The 19,774-nt window shown below is 46.6% G+C and overlaps 2 protein-coding genes across 4 annotated transcripts in view; one reads left to right on the forward strand and one right to left on the reverse strand.

Moving 5' to 3' along the window:
* Positions 1-1,472: 1,472 nt before the first annotated feature.
* Psmg4 (proteasome assembly chaperone 4) lies at positions 1,473-8,808 on the forward strand. 2 transcript variants are annotated; one of them, XM_027409268.2, is made up of 3 exons: positions 1,477-1,756; positions 4,217-4,292; positions 8,612-8,808. In XM_027409268.2, exons 1-3 carry the CDS (start codon positions 1,583-1,585, stop codon positions 8,731-8,733), a joined length of 372 nt encoding a protein of 123 aa, XP_027265069.1. In that variant the 5' UTR covers positions 1,477-1,582; the 3' UTR covers positions 8,734-8,808. The 2 variants fall into 2 exon arrangements, with proteins under 2 accessions (XP_027265070.1, XP_027265069.1); XM_027409269.2 differs by lacking the exon at positions 4,217-4,292 and having other exon boundaries at positions 1,473-1,756; positions 8,612-8,683.
* Positions 8,809-10,040: 1,232 nt separating this feature from the next.
* Positions 10,041-19,774, reverse strand: part of Slc22a23 (solute carrier family 22 member 23) — a 188,265-nt gene continuing 178,531 nt past the window's right edge. The window contains exon 10 of one of the 2 annotated variants that reach the window (XM_027409267.2): positions 10,041-14,219. In XM_027409267.2, coding sequence (XP_027265068.1) covers positions 13,862-14,219 — 358 coding nt within the window. In that variant the 3' untranslated portion in view covers positions 10,041-13,861. The remainder of the gene's footprint in view (positions 14,220-19,774) is intronic. The other variant, XM_035442910.1, reaches the window with a different exon arrangement.

Below are 19,774 nucleotides of genomic sequence, written 5' to 3' on the forward strand. Positions count from 1 at the left end.
ACTAGATTTGTTATTTTGACTGTGATGGTGGTTTCATGGATTACACAGATGTTAAAACTTCAATTTGAATGTTTTATTTATTTGGAAATATCACACATGATTATGATGTATCCTGGCTAAATCCATCCCCCACTCCCTTCCTCCAAGTTTCCCATTCCCTAATTTGTACATTTGAAATATGTGCAGCCATTAGGTGAATTATACTAAAGTACAATTATATGAAAGTATAATAAAGCTGTTAAAATATGACCTGAATCACTAATTAGCAAATAGAATCAAAGTTATAAAAAACACTCTACTATATTATCAGTTTCATGTTACTAAAATGAAATACCAGAGGCAATTAACTTTATAAAGAGGAAAGACTTTAGTTAACAGTGCTGGGAGATTCAGGAGCATGGCATCTACATTGGCTGAGTTATGGTGAGGACTTCATGGTGAAGGAATGGTTTGTGAATGGTGGGTGGCAGTCATAGAAGCACAAATCAGGGAAGAGGTCACAGCTTGACCCAAGAGTTGGCAGAAAGAGGATGGGTGTAGTTGGGTTTGTTGCTTTTATAATACCTCAGAACCTCCAGCAGAGAACTGCCTCCTTATCCTCAGGGACTTAGGTCTTCCAGACAAGGTCCTATCTCCCCATCATGGGAACCAAAGGATCTCACAATGGATCCTAGTGGACCACAAGCCATATTCAAACCACATCACCCTTTAAAATCTCAATTTAGTCTGCTTAGAATTACTGGAGATTTTGGCAAACCTCCCACAGTTCCTAGAGCTTCCAAGTCAGCAGTAAAAAGCTTGATAAACTGGGTAGGAAGGTTTATAAGCCTCTCGACCCACCAAGGGTGTCATTCCAAACCCTTCAGCATCCCAGTGATTAAAATTACAGGGTCCCTGGGCAGGCATATCACCACACTCCATAGGGCTTCCCACGCACTCTCACGTTGTTTCTCGTATCTTAAAAGCTCCCAAATCGTATATCCATTTTGTACATGAGGAAACGAAGTCTCAGAGAAGTTAAAGGTTTAGCTTAAGGCCAGTGTTGGCAACGGGGGTTGTGCATGCCTGCCTCCGAAGAGCCTGTTCTCCCGCCATGGTCTATGTAGTTCCTTTTAAAAGCTTTCTCCCAGGGTCCTTACTGTTAAGTAGAGAGTTATCCATGCCCAGCCAAGGCTTGCTGCAGAGACAGCCAGGAGTGGGAGTGGAAGGTAGCGGCTGCTAAAACGCTCTCAGTGAATTATCTGGGCAAAGGAAGCCGTGGAGGCTGGCTTTACCCAACACCCCCTCCACTCACACACCCTCCCGGGGAGAAGGGAAAGGACAGGGGGAGTTCAGAGGGTCCCCAGAGGTCACTGTCAGACTCTTAGGCAAGGCTGGGTTTTCTCCCACACGCACCTTGGTGCAGGTACAGGGTCTAGAGCCGGCCACTGGCTTCTCCTAAGCCCCGCCCCTCGTGCTCGCCCCGCCCCGCCCCGGCGCGCGCATCTGAAAGCGAAAGGTTCGGCCTCTCGGCGCTCGCTCTCTCTGGGCTGGCCGCCCGCGCCATCCTGGTTTCCGTGCTGTGGCCCGGCTGGCGGGCGGGATGGAGGAGCCGCAGGCCGTCGCGGGCGCGGACGTGTCGCTTCACAACTTCAGCGCGAGGCTGTTGGAGCAGCTCGTCCACTTCCACGTCATGCGGCTGACAGACTCGCTTTTCCTGTGGGTGGGGGCAACGCCGCATCTACGCAACCTCGCAGTGGCCATGTGCAGCCGCTACGTGAGTGTGGGCGGGGCCTGGGCAGGAAGGGGGCGGGCCAGGAACTTGGTGGGGATATGGGGGCGGGGCCTAGACTGAAGGCCCTGGTGGACCTGAGTAGGGAGCGTCCTGCGGGAGGGTGGCATGTGGGGACCACAGGGGAGGGTCTGGAACGGGAGAGGCTAGTGGGGGTGAGGCTGGTCCCGTGTATCCCTGAGAGGGATTCTTGAGGGGCTTCAGCGTCCTCAGGTCTTTCCCTGAATGCCTGGGGCTGGAGTCCTCTAGGCCTGCTTCCTGACTGGTGCGAACTTGTATCACCCTAAAGTGCACTCAGCCCAGCCCCTGAGCTCTGAGCCCACCAGAACTTCTGCTCTCCTTGCACCAGCACCCCGAGATGTGTGTGTGTGTGTGTGTGCCATAGGCCAGATTGGTGGGATTTTTGCCACAGCGTTTAAAACTTACAGTGGGTTTAGAAAACTTTTTTTTTTCTGAACTTGGAGCTCTTAGATTTGAATGTCTGATAGGTACTTGACCGACAGACTCAAGACAAACTTTCCTCTTTACTGTTGATCTCACAGCCTTTCACCTCCGTGTTGGCAACCCCACCTATTCTGAGGGCTATCTGGTTGTCCCTGGCCCTTCCTTCTCTCGTGATTCATGTGTTCAGAGTTATTAAATCCTGGGCATTTCTGTCAGTGAAAACACGAGCTAGTGTGACTCTGCCTTCATGTCTGTTACCCAAAACTAAAACCTCTCTGCTCCCCCCTTGCTGTCTGCATGCCTTTCCTAAAGCTGTTCTAACAAAGTGCCACAAGCTGGGTGGACTAAAGCACTGCTTTGTTTTCTAAGTACTGGAGAGCCCAAGTCTAAAACCTGGAGACCAAAACCTGGAGACTGAGGGAAAACCCATCCCATGGGGCCCTCAGCTTCAAGTGGTTTGCTGCAATCTTTGTTAGCCCTTGGCTGTTAGTTGCCACACTGTAGTCTTCCTTACCACATCGCATGGCTGCTTCTCCCTGTGTGTCTGTGTGGCTGTCTTCTCTTTTGAGAGGGCTCTTGCTTTAGTGCCTCCTCCTCTTAGGCCTTGATGTGCTATGCAAGTGGTGCTCCACCACTGAGTGGAACCCCCAGTCTTAGTCTCTTCTTGGAATACACCACTTATGTTGGATGAAGGGCTCCCTATACTCTGGTATGATATTGTGTGTGTGTTTCCTTCCCCTTACCCCTAAACTTGTATGTCCACAACAAAGGATGGAGAATGGAAATCACAGGATGAAGCCGCTTCTCATGCTGGTCTGTCTTGACAGCAGCAGGGGTTTTGGTACCCAAAGAGGATGATGCTGAGCCTAAGCAGCTCTGAGGGTGGCTGGCCTGGGATGTAAGGTTTTCCTGACCTATGGCAGGGAGTCAAAGGAGGTAAATGTGGCCTTGAGCATGTGTCTTCTGAGAAACCAATGTCCTATTCTAAAGTAATGAACTATATTAAGAACAGTAGTGAGATGGGGTTTAAATTTTTGGATTTGGTGCAACAAAGCCAGCGGCTAGCAGGTAAAGTAGTTTTACTTCAGGAGTAAGTACTATTATGTTTCATCTGAATGTTGAACTCAGAGTTTGTAAACAGTAGGTTTACGATTATACTTTTGTATCTTTTTCAGCAAAAAAAAAGTCAGAAATGGATTTGCTCATTTCCTGCCTTTAAAAAAAAACTTTTGTTTCTATATACCTGAAGAAATTCTGAAAGTGACTTTAAGCCCTTAGGAAATGATATGTGATCAGTTTAGTTGTTTCCACCTGGATAGTATGGTAGAGGTACCAAACCCCAGAGCAAGTTAGTGAGTAGGCTTTTTCCTTTTCAAACAAACTTTCTTTTGAGTGCTGGGGTGGGTGCTGGACATTGAATCCAAGGCCTTCTGCATGTTAGGCAAGCATACATTTTATTGCTTCTTAGCCAAAACAAGATTGGTCAACCCTTTCATACAAGGCTTTAATTTTGCTGTTTGGATGCTTGTGAGTCCTAGATCACTTATTAATCTTTACAAGTCCTCATAGGCCTTCAGGGAATGAGAGCTGTGTTCTCGTAGGCTTTCCTGAGGAAGGCCTCTGCTTCTTAGCTGAGCAACAGGACCAGGCACCAGACTTCAGTCACATTTCTTGTGGCCCAAATGAGTCTGTTTGCTTCCCTTCTGGTTGGAATACCCTTCAGTTTACTAAGGAGTTTGTAATAGAAAAAAAAAATCCCTTTATGTGAAATAGGCCCTAGAATCTATTTACAGCACATGGATCCCATTGCAGGTGGTTTCTGTTTGCCCTAATTTTACCTCTTCTGTGTTGGGGTTATCTGGCTTTTGGCTATTGACAGATGACAGCCCCTGAGGACATTTGTATGTCCTCTTCTTGCTCTGATATCCTGTGTGGAACCCAAAGCTGCCTGGTTGAGGAGAATTCACGGCATACTCCTTTTTTTTTTCTTTTTCTTTTTAGGATCCCATCCCTGTGTGCACCTCCCTTTTTGGAGACACTTCTGACACAACCTCCACTGGCCTTGCCCAGCGTTTAGGTATGTACCTACAGCTAGTGCTTGACACCAGCCACATGTGACCCACCGTTTCATGTCCTAGGGCAAATGACCTCAGAAGTAAAGAATCTTCATACTAGGGATAGCTGCTTCATTACTGTTGGAAGCAGACGAACATCCTTTGGGTCTTGAGATGGGACACATCTACATGAACCTGTCCCTGCTGTCTCAGTGTCACCATGATCCCAGGGACTTTTTGGGGACGCCCACATCCTTCTTGGCTCCCCCTTGGAATCCACAAGCTGATTTATTTTCTTTCAATGAGTGTATCATCTCCTTGTGGGAGAGAATGAATCCTGCCCAATGACAGCTGCTCAGGGTGGCTCTGGGGGCCTCATGGCAGTTTCTGTGGAGCCTGTGGCCGATGTCACTGCTGTAGGAAGGACTGTTTCTCAGACTCAGTATGACAGTCAGACCTTGGTGAAGTGAATGCAGAGTAGGGTAGGTATTGAACAGAAAGCACGAGATTGAAGGCTCCACTCTTCCGCGTGTGTGTGTGTGTGTGTGTGTGTGTGTGTCTGTGTGTGTGTCTGTGTGTGTCTGTGCGTGTGCGCACTACATTTCAATTACAAATACTCAGGTGATTCAGGTAAGAATAACTGTGTTTTTTGATCTCCAGTCCCAGTTGCCCATGGCTGGTGTGCACAGGGTGCCCTCATCAATGGCTCAATCTTTGTGTTTTCCAGCATCCCTAAGTCATTTCTGAGACCAATGATCCCAAGGTCCCCGAATCCAAAGGGACATGATGGGAAAGAGCCCAGTCATCAGTTTTGAGAAGCTCATACATCAGTTTGGGAGTTGTACAGAGGAAATTGTATCATCTTGACAAGTGGGAATGCATGTTGCTTTCAGTCACCTACACAGGAGCAGCTAGCACACAGCTCAGGAGGAACATCACTAATTAAGGAAGGCTCCAGACTTGTCGTATCCTGTGGTCAGAGGTCAGGGAGAACAGAGGTCACAGGAGCTTTCAGGGTCATAGCCTGGAAACAGACCTGATTCATGAGCTGTTTTGGAAACTTTATTAAGAAGTAATTTTGAGTTTATAGGAAAGAATTTCTGCTTGAGCCTATACCAAGACTTGTAGTATTTGTCCTTCCTTTTCTCCCTTGTGAATCCCATGAAAGTCAGTGGGGGGCATGATACTCCTTTGCTTCTAAGTGCTTCCTTGTGTGTTTTAAACACACTTATGTCAGTCAAGCAGATTATTATGTGCTCACGCTCACTTAAAGTTGAGGGAAGTGTCCATATATATGGGGACCCGATGCCTGGTTGACTTGCAATGACAGTCCCTGCTAGAGAAGCGTGACAAAACTTTGTTTGGCATGCCATGAATAAAGGGTTTTGTTGTTGTTGTTGTTGTTAAAGATTATATTTTCAATGTATATATGTGTATGTCTGTGTATGGGTTTGTGTGTGTGAGTGCAGTGCCCATTGGAGGCCAGAGGAGAGTGTGGCGTCCTCTAAAGTTGGAGTTACAAGTAGTTGTGAGCCACCTGACACAGGTGCTAGGAACTAAACTTCAGTCCACTGCAGGAACAGTATTTGTTCTTAGTGACTGAGCCATCTCTCCAGGCCCTAATTCATGATTCTCCGGTCTTTGCCTTTTCAACATATCCTAGTGTGTGCCAGCAATGATTTTATGCAAAAAAATTAATAAAAATAAAAATGCAGAGTTGGCTCAAGAATATGAGATAGAGGCCTAATACCAGGTTTTGTGCAAAGTAACTTGGTGACCTGGCATGGCTGCTGGCATCTTTGAAAGGTCTGGTGCTGCACAGAGCTCAGAGTAAGGACTCGCTCAGCAAAGTCCTGGGTTGACTGGTCTCTTGGGCCTGGACAGGTATCAGTAACAAGTAATGAAGATAGAGATGTCCTGCAGTAATATCTTCTATGGAAGATGAACACAGATGGGTAAGAGCTGGGCTATAGGGTTCTCAGTTGCCATGGAAGCATTGCTCTGTAGCTTTGCATGCAGGAGGAAACCCTAGGTTCTGGTCAACTTTCAGGGCAGAAATGGGCCTGGAAGGTTGAGCCAAAGTCACAGTGGCCCCCTTAGCAATTAGACTGATCAGAACTACAATACAATGTGTCCCTGTGGGGAGAGGGGAAGGCCATGCCACTGCCACTGAGAGGACAGAATAAGCACTGGGATTTTATGGCCTCTTTCTGGTTGGTCTTTGTGGATCTCACTATCTTGCCATACTTGACTGGTTCTCAGATCATTGTCTACACTAGCAATGTGTAGCACCCTCCTGCACCTAACGGAATGGGATGGGAGAGGTGGCTGGGGTGGAGGATGGCTTGTTGGGTCTCCCTGTTCTACTCCTTGGGCTGAGCAGAGCACTGGGACCCCTGAGGACATGCATGAAGCAAAATATGTGGCTGGTCCAAACAAAGCCACTGCAAGGCACTGTCTTCTCTGCTAACTGAACAACTGCCTCCATCTAGATGCCTTCCTCTTCCTCTTCTTTTTTAAAGGCAGGGTCTATCTTTCATGATTTGGCTGGCCTAGAACATAGGGCTAGCCTCCCATCTCTGTAAGTGCTGGGATTTGGAATTACATATATGTGCTGATATGTCTGACTACATCCTTTCATTTATTTATGTTTTTACACTCCTTTAAAACACACACACACACACTGGGCGTGGTGGATCACATCTTTAATCCCAGCATTTGGGAGGCAGAGACAGGTGACTCATGGTGAGTTGGAGACCAGACTGATCTACAGAGCAAGTTCTAAGACAGCCAGGGCTGTTATAAAGAGGAAAAAAAAAAAAAAAAAAAAAGGAGAGAGAGAAGGGAAAGAACAGAGCTGGAGATGGTTGCACTTGCCTTTAATCCCAGCACTCTGTAGCAGAGGTCAATAGATTTCTGAGTTTGAGGCCATCCTGATGTACAAAGCTAGTTCCAGGACAGCCAGGGATACACAGGAAAACCCTGTCTCCAAAAACTAAAAACCCCAAACAAAATAAAACTCAGCTTTATTGAGATGTAATTCATGTGCCATACAGTCCACCCAGCTATTCTCAGGGCAGAGGCTGGGCTCTTCTGTAGACACATCAGCTGCCCAGTCAATGGAATATTCCCCAAGATCCCTTTACCTAAAAACAAACAAGCCCCAAACAAATCAAACACATAGTCTTGAATATCCAATAAAGAAAATAATTAAAAACGTCTTTGAGGGTCAGAGGCCTAATTGCCTTTGATTTACAAAGGAGTATCTTGAGCCCAGAGAGGTTTCAGGCTGTGTTGGAGGGGGAAAGACCCAGGCTTGAAGGTAGCTTTGCATTCACCCTCCTGACTGCAGGTAAGAGTTGCAGAGGGGATGGTGGTGCACACCTTTAACCCCAGCACTTGGGAAGCAGAGGCAGGCGGATCTACAGGTCAGAGTAGTCTACAAAGCTAGTTCCAGGTCAGATAGGGCTGTTCTACAGAAAAACCTTGTCTTGAAAAAGCAAACAAGCCAGCAAACAAAAGGAGTTGCAGAGGGGGACAGAGTCAGCACCCTGATGAAACTTGGTGTATTCTACAGCAGGCTTTTGTCATGGTATTGTGACTCCATAGCCTTACTCCCTGTTTTTCTGCCTGAAGAGGAGGGTGAGGTCCCTGGACTAGAGGGAAGGATTGGTCTTCTGATAGGTGAAAAGTAGTTTCTGCCTGTGCCCTGGGCATGGAAGGGGTCAGGCCACTGTCCAGGCATTGCTAAATGAAACACTGGCTTGGGCTTGATGCCTGCTTCTGCTCAAGGAATTGACTTCCGGATTCTAGGTGTGTAGCTGAGCTTCATTTTTGCAGTTGCATCAGTGCCTCACTTATTTATTGGTTCTAGAAAATGCACACACATGCATAACATAAACATGAGTCCTAGAAGGAAAGTGGAAAATAATGGAGGCAGGTGGTGGTGGTGGTGGTGATGTTTTTGAAATAACACAATCCCCAACCCTTTGAAGCCAAAAGCCCCATGTAGAGTAGAGGTTCTCAGACACTAGTGTGGTCACCTGAGAGCTTCTGAGCATGGACTGCTGGTCCCAACACCGTGTCTTTCTCCTGCAGGAGTCAGGAAGGGCTGGAGACTCTGTGGGTCATGCTAAGCTATAGCTGCTGCTGCAAGGCCTGTACTAAATCCACTGCTCCAGAGTTGAAGAGGGGCCTAGATGTCCATTTGCACGTCCAGCCCTTGAGAAGTCTTCTCCAAATCTCATTCTCTTTCTAAGCACTTCCCAGCTCTTGGCAGGTTTGTGGAACATGGACTCAGGGAATTTCGGTTGTGGCTGTCAATGTATTTTTCTCTTTTTAGCCAGGAAGACCAGTAAACAGGTGTTTGTCAGCTACAACCTCTCCAACACAGACAGTAACTTCACGTTACTAGTAGAAAACAGGATCAAGGAAGAAATGGAGACGTTTCCAGAGAAGTTCTGAGTGGCAGAAGGAAGAGTGTGTAACTTGTGTATAAACTACATTTAAATAAACAGGTTTTGTCTCAGGCTGCATTCATATTTTGCTTAAAGTGTTTCTTTCCTGGGCTTTCTCCTCTTAGTGTGGGTATCAGAGACTGATGGGCATGGGAAGAAAAGGGGCAGACAACAAACAAACACTTCCCAACTGTCTAGTGCTAAAGAAAAGGGCAAAAGTGAAATCAGGAACAGCTTAAATCGGTGGCTGCTTTGTTCCACACATTAGAGCCACAGTGGCTATGCTTTAGGCTCATGTGGCAGGTCCGGAGGCTTCTGTCTTGTGTACTGATAGATCAGTCTTCTGGGTACTTTCCCAGTGTCCTCTCTAAGCCTTGCCTGGACATCCTACTTATGTTTTAGTTTTTGTTTTTTTTTAATTTTAATTTTTTTATTTTGTGCATATGGGCGTTTTGCTTGCATGTGTGTTATGCACAACATGAGTGCCTGGTGCCTATGGAGATTAGAGGCCAGGGCTTCAGATGCCCTGGAACTAGAGTTAACAGATGGTTGTGAGCCACGGTATGTTTGCTGGGAATTGAACCCATGTGCTTTGAAAGAGCAGCCAGTGCTCTTAACCACTAAGCCATCTCAGCAGGCCCTCCTACTTGTGTTTTTAAAGCTGCTTTTGAACCATAGGACAGCTTCCTAGATTTGTGGGCTCTGTGGAGTCTAGTATTTTGGCTGTTCTTTCCATCTGAGAAATGGCAGCAACCCTAGCTTGCTGGGTTAAGTGTGCAGTTAACTGTAAAGGCTGTGATGGGTGTCAGTCTTGATTTTAACTTCATTTTATGGACACCAGTGCTTCAGGCCCCCTTGCTCTTACTGTCTGTCACTTTTGCTTTCTTTTCTCCCTAGTCCCTGCCCTTCAGCCGTTTTTAATCCTTAGCATTTTCCTGGCTACTGCTTGGACTCTAATGGTGATTTTTCCACCTGAGGTTCTTGAGTTGAGAACCATGTTTTGACAAAAGTGACCATCATTGTTAAAGAGCTTTGTAATCCTTGGGGTCACCTGGGCTCTCTTGCGTTGAGAGGTAGATAGTCCAGGGCCTATAATTATTTTGTACAGTGCCAAGAATTTTTCACTGAGCCAGGCAGGGGCAGGAATAAGAGCATTTAAGAATAACAATGTCTGTGGTTCGAAGGCTGCCTCCTGCATACTTTGCATGCCAACCTCTGAGGCCTCAGCCAGTGTTTCTGCAGTGTGGGAAGCCCAGTGGACAGCTCTCTTGGACAGAATAGTAAGTAACACACAATCAGCTATGGAGAGAAGAGTTTGGTATAAACGCTTTATTAAAGAAATATTGTTTTCTTGTTAAAAAATACTACAGTAGAGAAGAGAGTTTTGGATTACCAGTCTTTCCTCAGAGAATCACAGTGTAGAGAGTCATTCCTCGACCTCTCCAGGAATCCTCAGGCCATGGATTAGCAGAACACAGATGAGAAAAAAAAAAAAAAAAATCCCTCTTCAGTGTGCTGAATTCTTAGATGGTTTGAGAATCACATAAACATTTGAGTTGAATCTGGTCTCAACCTCTGACTACTCTCTAAGACTAGGACTCTTCAAGCAGAACGAGAGGCCCCACCATCCCCAGGGCAAGTGGAAGCCACTGACAGATGAACCCTCGAAACCAGTGACTCTGGGAGGTCTCGTCTACATGGAGGATTTTATTACTCATCCTCAGTGGTAGTGAAATGCCCTTGTGGATACCATCAGGTGAGGTAGGGAGGAAGACATTCCAGAGGAAATTGTTAATGGGGCAACATTTTTATTTCTGTACATTTACATACAAATTTTCCCCGAAGGTACAACAGATGCGACACCATGCAGACACGCAGCTGTGAATGGCAGTTCAGAGCTCAACATAGACTTGTGCTATGAACAGGTACCACCCCCATCAACACGTACAGCCACGCGGCTCTTAGAGGAAAAGCACGCATGGTGGGGTTGCAAAGAGGACAGAGGTAGGGGAGCGTTCCTCACTAGACACAACACACCATACTGCTCCAAAACACACACAATACATTAGAGTGAGGTGGTGTCCTTCAGAACAAGGAGGAGGTGAAGTGTGGGCCTCCTTCAACCTGTGTGCCACCCAGGGCTTGGGTGTGTAATGGTCATGAGATTCTTTGAATGGCACTTCCAGTTCAGGGACTTCTCGCTTGGCTCTGGGAAGTAGTCATGACTGCATGTGATATTCCCTTTATGAGGTCTGGTTTTGATTGCTTTCCATTTTGTGGCCAAACCCATTTATCAGCCCTGTCCTCCAGTTGTGGGTGATTATAGTCTTAAAACACAAAATCATCTAAACCTTTTTCCTATTTGTCTTGGGTGCTAATAATTAGATATTTCATAATATTTGACTTAATAAAGAGCAAAATGAAGAACTGATCCAGCCCTGCCTTGGGTGTTCACATTTGTGCATAAGTTATGAAACAGGTGCAGGGATAGGTGGAGAGTAGGACTGCAGACCTTGTAATGTTCCCCAGAGATGGAGGGGCTCAACACAAAGGACCAGTACCTGAGAAGCAACTACCCACAGGAGCACAGGACTGAATTCAGGAATGGTAGCTTGGTACTAGGGAGCTAGGCTGTGGCCATCTTCCTATGGAGCTAGGCCAGAGTGCCTGGGGCCTGGGTGTCCTGCTGCCTTTCTGACCTGATCAGACCACACAGCAAGCTTGCCTAGCAGCAGGCTTTTGTGTTTTGGCTACCTTTCATGAGGTGTTCTAGCAACTTCAGGTCTCCATACTCTGAAGCAGAAACAGAATCACTCAGCCTTCCCCCTGAGGTTGCCACATGAAGGTCAAGACGCTGCCAGCAGTCAGCCTTCTGAACTTCCTCTGGTTGGTGGTCCCCTGGCCCCTGCCTCAATGGTAGCATCTTTGCTCATCCCTGATAGGTTGGTTCTGATTGCTGCAGCCATGAACACTGTCTATGTTGGCCCAGTGTTTAGGCCATCTAAGGTGGAGATTGGAGATCTTGAGAAGAAGTTCGGAAGTGCTGTACCTTGACCCCACCTCCCCAGTGGTTTCTGCTGTGCTCTTAAGAGGGACAGCACAGCCAGCATGAGACTCTCTCCACCATGTGGATGTCTCATTCTGTACTTGACAACAGTTTGCTGCTAGGTGACTTGGTTGTGGGAAAGGTGAAAGGTATCTTACCAGTTTGGCACACAAAGGCTGCACAGATGTCGAGAGGATCTAGAAAGAGATGTGTACTAACATCAAGGCATGGAAGGGAGGTGACTAAGAGACCAGAGAGGGTGAAGATAAGCTGGACTTGGAGCAGGTAGCAGGGACTAGCCACACAACCTCCCTCCTAGACACTGGTCCTCGGCAAAGCACTCAGGACCCCAGGCATTGAAGAGAACATAGGTCAGGTGCTGGAAACATGACGTATCACATCATTGCCCTCAAGAAGTTTTGATCAAGGCAGCTGGCTTCTGCTGAAGTATCTATCAAGTGGGGAGGAGAAGCAGGTGAGACTGTAAGAAGCAGACCAGACAAGGAGCTGGAAGGGGATAAATTCAACTGTTTTCTGGCCTTTGAATTCTGGCAACTGTCACTTAGAAGTTGCTTAGTTGCCTACATAGGCCTGAGACCATGATTTCCCTGGAAGAACACACGGTAGAGACACATGGCAAGAGGCAAGGCAGATGGTTGATAAGAAGCCACGATGCCCAGAGAGGCTGGCGCCTGAGCTGCTGCAAGAGGTCCAGAGGCTGGTTTCTCAGCAGCCCTGGTGCCCTGGTGTCTGGGGCAAGATGAGGGATACAGATAAGGGACATCCTGGGAGGCTGGCACAAGATGGGAGTTGAGCTTTGGTGAGTTATTGCTTTCTCTCACTTCTTGCTGCCTTAAAGGGCCTCAGGCCACGTGGACTTGCCTGTGAGCAGCCTGCTCTCCTGCCCAGGGCCCTTTTGTGCTGAGTGAGTGACAGGCAGGAAGCCACTGAGGAAGACATGAGGTGAACCGCCTCCAGGTGCCATGGGCATTGTAGTGATGTCAGAGTGACAGCCATCCAAGCTGGAGCTCTCTGTGGTGTGTGCTGGAGATGTGGGCGGCGGCCATGTGCAGGTGAGCAAGGCTCCCTCCTGGGATTTGCCTTAGTTGTCTGTTTCGGTTATTTTCCTGTTGTTTGGAGTTCTGAAAGTAACCACATTTTCAAGTAGTGCTGGCAACAGAGCTGACTGGGGGAAGAGGGACCTTTGCTGCTGGAACTCAGTCTAGGAAAATGTCTTAGTAGAAATGAACGTCTCAGACCTCAACACAACAGCTACTGTGGATTTAACTAAGCAAACCCAGTGTCAGGAAACTGGTGCTTTCTCATCATGTAGGATTTCTGGTGAAGGATGGAAGTTTCCCCACAAAAACTTCCAGATCAAGTACAAAAGGATGCTCCTGAAGGAAAGGAAGATTTAAGCTGGCTCTTATGACACTTGGGGCTGCTTTCCCAACACATGGGATGGAAACTACCTTACAAACAGAAAGGAAAAAACACAACTGTAAAATATACAGACTATAGAAAAAACCCAATTCATGTACATTTTCCTCTGTCTAAAATAGAGTCCCAAGAATGCTCCGCTTGAGAGGCACAACTGTCCACGGCAGTGAGCCTGGAGGTAGGGGTCCTGGCCTACAGATGACCTCTGTCTCCGTGAGTGGAGAAGGAGACTGAGTCTGGCCTCCAGGGAGGGGACTGGCCACTGCATTGGTCATTTACAGGGACTTCCTCAGAGTGACCCTGCCTCACTCCTGAAGAAGGTTCCACTTCATGATCAGGGAGAGGGAAGGGAATAAAGTGCTTCTCGTAAAAATGACCAAAATAAATACAAACATTTAATGGCAGAAAAGAAAGTCTTCAAAGGGTTATTTCCCAAACACCTGATTTCTCAGATCTGTTCCTCGGATGTCTGGAAAGACAGAATTCCCCACACCAGTTGAAAGTCTCACGGTTGAGTGGAGTCAGCAGCAGAGTTGGACTTGCTCCCCCAGGCATGTGTCTTCTCTCTGGTCTGTTAATCTGTGTGCAAACTTTCCCCAGCCCTTCAAGCCCCGGGGGTACTGGTGGAATGGTGGTGTGGCCCAGCAAGCTACATGGACTTCATGCCATTGGCAGTGGCCCCCTCTGGTAGCCCATCACCCACTGCAGCCACATCGTGCAAGCCGGAGTAGTCCTTGAGCTCCGCGTTGGTGAGCAGCAGTGGCTGTTCTCCCTTCTTGTGTGGCAGCAATGGCTGCCTTGTGTAGTGTTCCCCATTGGCGATGTTCTCGGGCAGGTTCTGGTCCCTGCTCTCGGGCAACAGGAGGATGCAAATGATGCAGATGAGCGTGCAGCAGGCGAAGATGATGTGGTGCAGGAAGTAGCCTTTCTGGTTATGCAGCTCAATAATGGGTGCTGTCAGCATTCCGAAGCCTGCACTGGCCAGCACCAGCCCCAGCCCACCACACCTGCAGGGGGAGAGAGAGCACAGGCTTGAAAGAAGGGTACGGTGTTTGAAACAAGGAGGGTGGAGTAGGACAGCAGCTTGATGGGAGATTAGGGTAAGCTCATGGCACTGCTCATGGCACAAACTTCCAGTATTAGAAACTTCATCATCAAATTCAAATGTTGGTAGAATTCAGCTATGGGGCCTTTGGGAATAATGGATATTAAATGCAGTCAAGAGCTTGGGGCCCCCATGATGATAATTTTATAAGGCCTTTATAAGGAGAGGAGAAGCCTGAGCTAGCATATTTGCTGTGTCACCATGTATTGCCCTGCACTACCTTGGGATTCTGCAGAGCCCATTATCAAGGATCCATGTATAACCCCCTATGTTGGACCTCTCAGCCTCCAGAACCATAGCTGAATAAACTAGGTGGTTTATACATTGTCAGTTTCTACAACAGAAAATGGATTAAGGCACCATGGAAGTTCTGTCTCTGTACTGGGTCCTGCTCTGATTGGTACCACCCAGTAGTCCCCATAGGTGTGACATCCCAAGCCACCTTCATCTTGGCTGTATCTGTGGATTCCTACAACTTTGAGATCAGATAGGCCAAACCTTAGTGGGAATTATTTATCTCTATTCCTTTGGCAAGTGAAGAACCCTCAAGAATCCCAGAGAGATTATCGGACACACAACAATGCTGCAAGACATCCTCCTCCTATTGCTCTAACTTCTCTATGTTGACCTAAAAACATTCCTGGGACTAAAGGTTCTCTCTGTGGGTACTAAGAAAGTGGCACAGTGTTGGAGTGAGACCATAGTGCCAGGTAATAGGACAGAAAACTGTCTGGTCCCAGTCCCCAGGCCTGGGGGGAAGGTAGAGGTGGTCTTATCTCCAGCAGGAGGAATACTGTTGCCTGCCCACCCTCAAGAACAGCAGAGAGGACGTACAGGGATGTGGACATCAGGACAAACCTTACAAAGGAGCTGCTCAAGATGTATGCGCCACTGCAGCAAAGGGACCTTGTTCTCAAACATGGAATGGAAATAAATGGCTGAAGGGGACATACCTGCTGCAACTGGGAGTCAGCTCTTGAGCAATTTATGGTTTTCTTACTTGGTACTATGATGCATGAACTCACAGAGGTAATAAAAATCGATTTATTAAGGGGTGCTATGGAAAGACAAAACTCACAAAAACAGAACAAAGCAGAAACCGCTACTGATCCAGCCACCACTGATCCCGCCTCTCCATCCCTTGGTCCCTTGGTGTCTGACCACACCAAGCACAAGCCAGAACAAGAGAGCACAAGTGCACTTCCTCTCCAGCTTATCCTGACCATGCCCTAAGGCCAGTACCCCCAAAACTATTGGCGGAATGAATTCCCACAACAGTACTGTAGGTGGTGGCTCCCAAGTCAAAAAAGACTACCCTACAAAGTACTAAGATACAAGGTCAACACAACATGTCTCTATACTAACATCAAGTTCAGAAATGAAATTAAAATGTGTTCAAGAAAGCAAATGCATTGTTGATGGAAAGTTTATGAAGCTAAAGGTAAATGGATTGGAAGACTTGGTATTGTGAAGATGCTAAGTCTTCCTGAATCGAGCTGTGGACTCTTTGCCATCCCTGTCAACGTCTTAGCTAAGAATGAACTTATCCACAAACTTCTGCATGTTAATTCAGAAGACCTGGAATAGTCAGGAAGGGATTTTGAAACAAGAATATAGTAAGACATACCGTTCCCATTGTGTTCAGTGTGTTGGCAGTAGAGGCAAACCCACAGAATAGCGAGGGTTCAGAAACAGGACTTTACATCTTTGGATTTTGACAAAGGCACACACTGTGGTGCAAAGAGCAGATGTGTAACAAGCAGTGTTGTGCAGTAGGGTAGTCTGTGTGCCCAAGAATGAGGTCTGTGTGCCAAAGAATGAAGGCCGAATCTCCTTCACATGAAATGAACGGACTCCCCAAAACCATAAGTGAAGATCGTTGTGACAGCACAGAAGCTGATCAGCTGGACTCAGTCAAAATTACTCCCCGCCGAAAAGATATATAATTCAGAAGTAGAAGCCACACAATCTTGGAGAAATGCTTGCAAAGCTTGCCTCTGACAAAGGATGTATGTCCATAACATATATAGAACTCAACTTGGCTTGAAAAATGGGGAAAATGTATCAACAGGTATTTTACCTCTCTCTCTCTCTCTCTCTCTCTCTCTCTCTCTCTCTCTCTCTCTGTCTCTCTCTCTGTCTCTCTGTCTCTCTCTGTCTCTCTCTCTGTCTCTCTGTCTCTCTCTCTGTCTCTCTGTCTCTCTCTCTCTCTCTCACACACACACACACACACACACACACACACACACACACACACACACGGCAAACTACAAAAATCTAGAGAGAGAAGCTTGGGTTGGTGCATGGTGTCCTTGCTAACAGAGTTGCAAATCAAAACCACATTGAGAGGCCACTTCACACCTGTGAGCAAGCCTGGACTAAAGGACAGAACAACATGCTGGCCAGGACCTAGAGGGGCTGGAGTTCTCTGACAGCCTGGCAACAGGATGGAAAACAGGTTAGTATTATCTTAGAAGGAAACATATTTTTATATAACCATCAATTCCATGTATAAAACAAGTAAAAACATGCCCAGACAAAAATCTATAAGCAAATGTTTATGCCTTATAGCACTGGGGAAAATCCAAATGTCTATCAACTGGTGAGTGACAAATAAAATGTGGTATATCCATATATAATGGAATACTGCTTAGCCATTTAAAGCACAAAATACTGACATGTTACACCATGAAAAGCATCATGCTGACTGTATGGTTCCATTTATATGAAATGTCAGAAATGTTGCCCCAGGACAGTGATTGTCTGGGGCTACAAGTGAGGTAGAAACTGCAAAGGGGCATGAGGATGTTTTTCTTTAGGGGGGTGATGGAAGTAGTCTATGATTGGAGGATGAACTAGATATAATCCAAATGGATTAATCTTATGTAAAAGTACATGCCACTAAAACTGCTAACTCCCAAACTGTTCCAAATGTGGAGCCAGACCGCCTGGTACAGATCCCCATCATCTCATAATCTGAGTGAGGCAGTTGCCAGCCTCGTCTCTTCTTCCCAAGAGTCCAGAGGCTCTGCTCCCTCTCCATGCCACCCTGGACTGCTCAGGGGCCTCTCAGTGGCCCTTTTAAGAGTAAGGTCCTCAGACCAATCCTGGGCTGATGGAGGAGACATGACTCGGTGCTCTTTCCTCCTCCCAGGCACAATGCACAAAGCCTGGCTCAAGTTGGCTTCCTTGGGACTTCCCTGTGAGCTCTGTGGAATCCAGGCTAAGTAAGTTGCAGAGCTGCTCCTGGTTTCCTGGAGTCCTCCCTCTAGGGAGACTATATCCTTATGGTACATGTCTTTGTGTTTCTGTACTTGAGAAGTGTTCAAGGACAAGACCAAATCTTGCTCAATAGTCCCTGGTATTCTCTCTGGGTAAGATCTAGCCAGCTGGTCCTTGGCATTACTTGGCATCATGTCAGATTTCTAAGAAGATGATTCTACTTTCTAGTACTTTTAACCTTTGCCTTATGTAGGGGCTGGAAGAAATATGTAATTTCTTGCCAATAAAGCACTGCAAAACTAGTGAGATGTCCCTTCCAGAAATGGGTACACAGACTCTGCCTATGATGAACAAGGTGCTGTGTTGTTGGAACACACACAGCAGGAAATGCAATGGCCTCCAGTTGATGCTCTGTAACCCCTGAAGAACTGGATCCTGCCAATGACTGCTGAGCCTCCTATCTCAGAGGACTGCAGCTCATGGAGCTTGGGACAAGGATTCAGCTAAGCATTGCCCAGACCACTGACCTATAGATACTACCACAAGCCATAGCATTTGAGTCATTTGTTATGTAGAAGTAGATAAGTACTGCAGTGGAAATGTCCAGCCTTAGCTATGGAACCTCTCACCCAGGCTGCCATGTCCTCAGTTCTTTGTATTACACAGTTCTTCACCGAGGGGGCACCGAAAGAGCCACAGAGAAAGTCATACTGCTGGCCTGGCAAGGGGTGCACTGAGGAGGGACACATTTTTTTCTTGTTGGGGTCCGGATACCAGCCCTTTCTCAAGCAGTGCCCTAGACCAACTTTGAAAGACACTGTCATTTTTCTGTCGACATTAGCTCATAAGCCTATTGCCTTTGCTCCTCCATGGACCCTTCAAGGGCAAGGATTATTTCCTGGAGCATCTGCTGTCTCATAGTTTGCATGTAATAAATACTGGATGCCCATGGCTCACGTTTCCTAGAGAGCAATGAGATTGAGTCCATCCATCAGGCAAATAATGTGAATACCTAAATAGCCATTCAGAAGTTTTGGTAAATCTGGCCCCCCTGGGAAGCCACAGGATGGGAAGGGTGTGTCAGATGTCAGGGACATGTTTGACTGGGACCTTTGACATCAGTAAGGTTGTTTTTCCTCTGGTTTTTGCTTTCTCAGCTGGAACTAAGTGTGGCTGGTGTCCTTGCCCATGTAGAGTTGCCATGCAGGGAAGCAGAATACAGTCCCCCATGTAGGAAGTGTGTAAAGCTTCTCAACCCCAGGAAAGCCTCACTTGACACCAAGTGAGCAATCAAAGTAATATACCATATTAATAAATCATGTTGAGTGAAATATATTTGATTTACAGTTCATTTAAATGTAGATATATGTATATGATATTTAGTATGTTCATATACATGAGCAATACAGAATCCACTGTGTTGCCTAAAATTGCTGCCAGGGGAAGACTGCACATCCGGTAGTGGTCTCGTAGGATTATAGAGAAAGGGAACGTTTGTGCCCCTGTGGATATCATAGCTGCTGCTGTAACAGCTGTCATGGCACAACCCATTCCTACATGACTGTAACATTGCGGGTGTAGGCATGCCTACTGCGCAGTCAATCATATTAAAAGACAGCACATAGAATGAAGTGCAATACCTAATACCCCGGGATGCTAAATGATTCTATTGTGGGTATGTGTTACATACTACTATAAAGCATTTCTACTTTAAAAACAAGTTTGCCCCATGTGGTAGCATGCCCTGTAATCCCAGAACTCTGGAGGTCGAGGTATGAGGACAGTGAGTTCAAGGCCAGCCTGGGCTACACGAGAGCTTATGCACTATACCACCAGCACCTCAGGTTTCATTCACTGCCTCTTGATTGCATAAAGAGGCCACATAGTAAACAGCATTGAGCATCTATGTGTGGATAAGTTACTCTAGGATGTCTGCATAATGACTTATAGCTCCCCACATGTCCTGTCGTTAAGCAATGTTTGAAACAGTTGTATATCTTCATTTTTTCCTATGAGAAAACTTTTCTGTTTCACTACCAGTGATTCCTTGAATTTAATAATGTTACAGATAATTCTGTGAGAAAGCTATATACCATTTTTGTTTGTCTTTTGAAGCCTGTAGGGATCTTTACATGCTTGGCTTTCAATTCATTTCCCTCCAAAAGTCTGAGCAGCCACAGGCACATGCTGTTGCTCTGAGTGTTCACTAGAGGGCAGCGTAAGCCCATGTTTATA

This window comes from Cricetulus griseus, chromosome 3, assembly GCF_003668045.3.
Source record: "Cricetulus griseus strain 17A/GY chromosome 3, alternate assembly CriGri-PICRH-1.0, whole genome shotgun sequence".
NCBI classification, from domain to species: Eukaryota; Metazoa; Chordata; class Mammalia; order Rodentia; family Cricetidae; genus Cricetulus; species Cricetulus griseus.

What these genes read in the sequence shown, in the direction of transcription:
- Psmg4 (XM_027409268.2), top strand. Translation starts at nt 1,583, where the DNA reads ATGGAGGAGCCGCAGGCCGTCGCGGGCGCGGACGTGTCGCTTCACAAC. An exon ending in TGGCCATGTGCAGCCGCTAC is followed by an intron (nt 1,757 to 4,216) that starts GTGAGTGTGGGC and finishes TTTTCTTTTTAG; the next exon opens with GATCCCATCCCTGTGTGCAC. An exon ending in TGGCCTTGCCCAGCGTTTAG is followed by an intron (nt 4,293 to 8,611) that starts GTATGTACCTAC and finishes TTCTCTTTTTAG; the next exon opens with CCAGGAAGACCAGTAAACAG.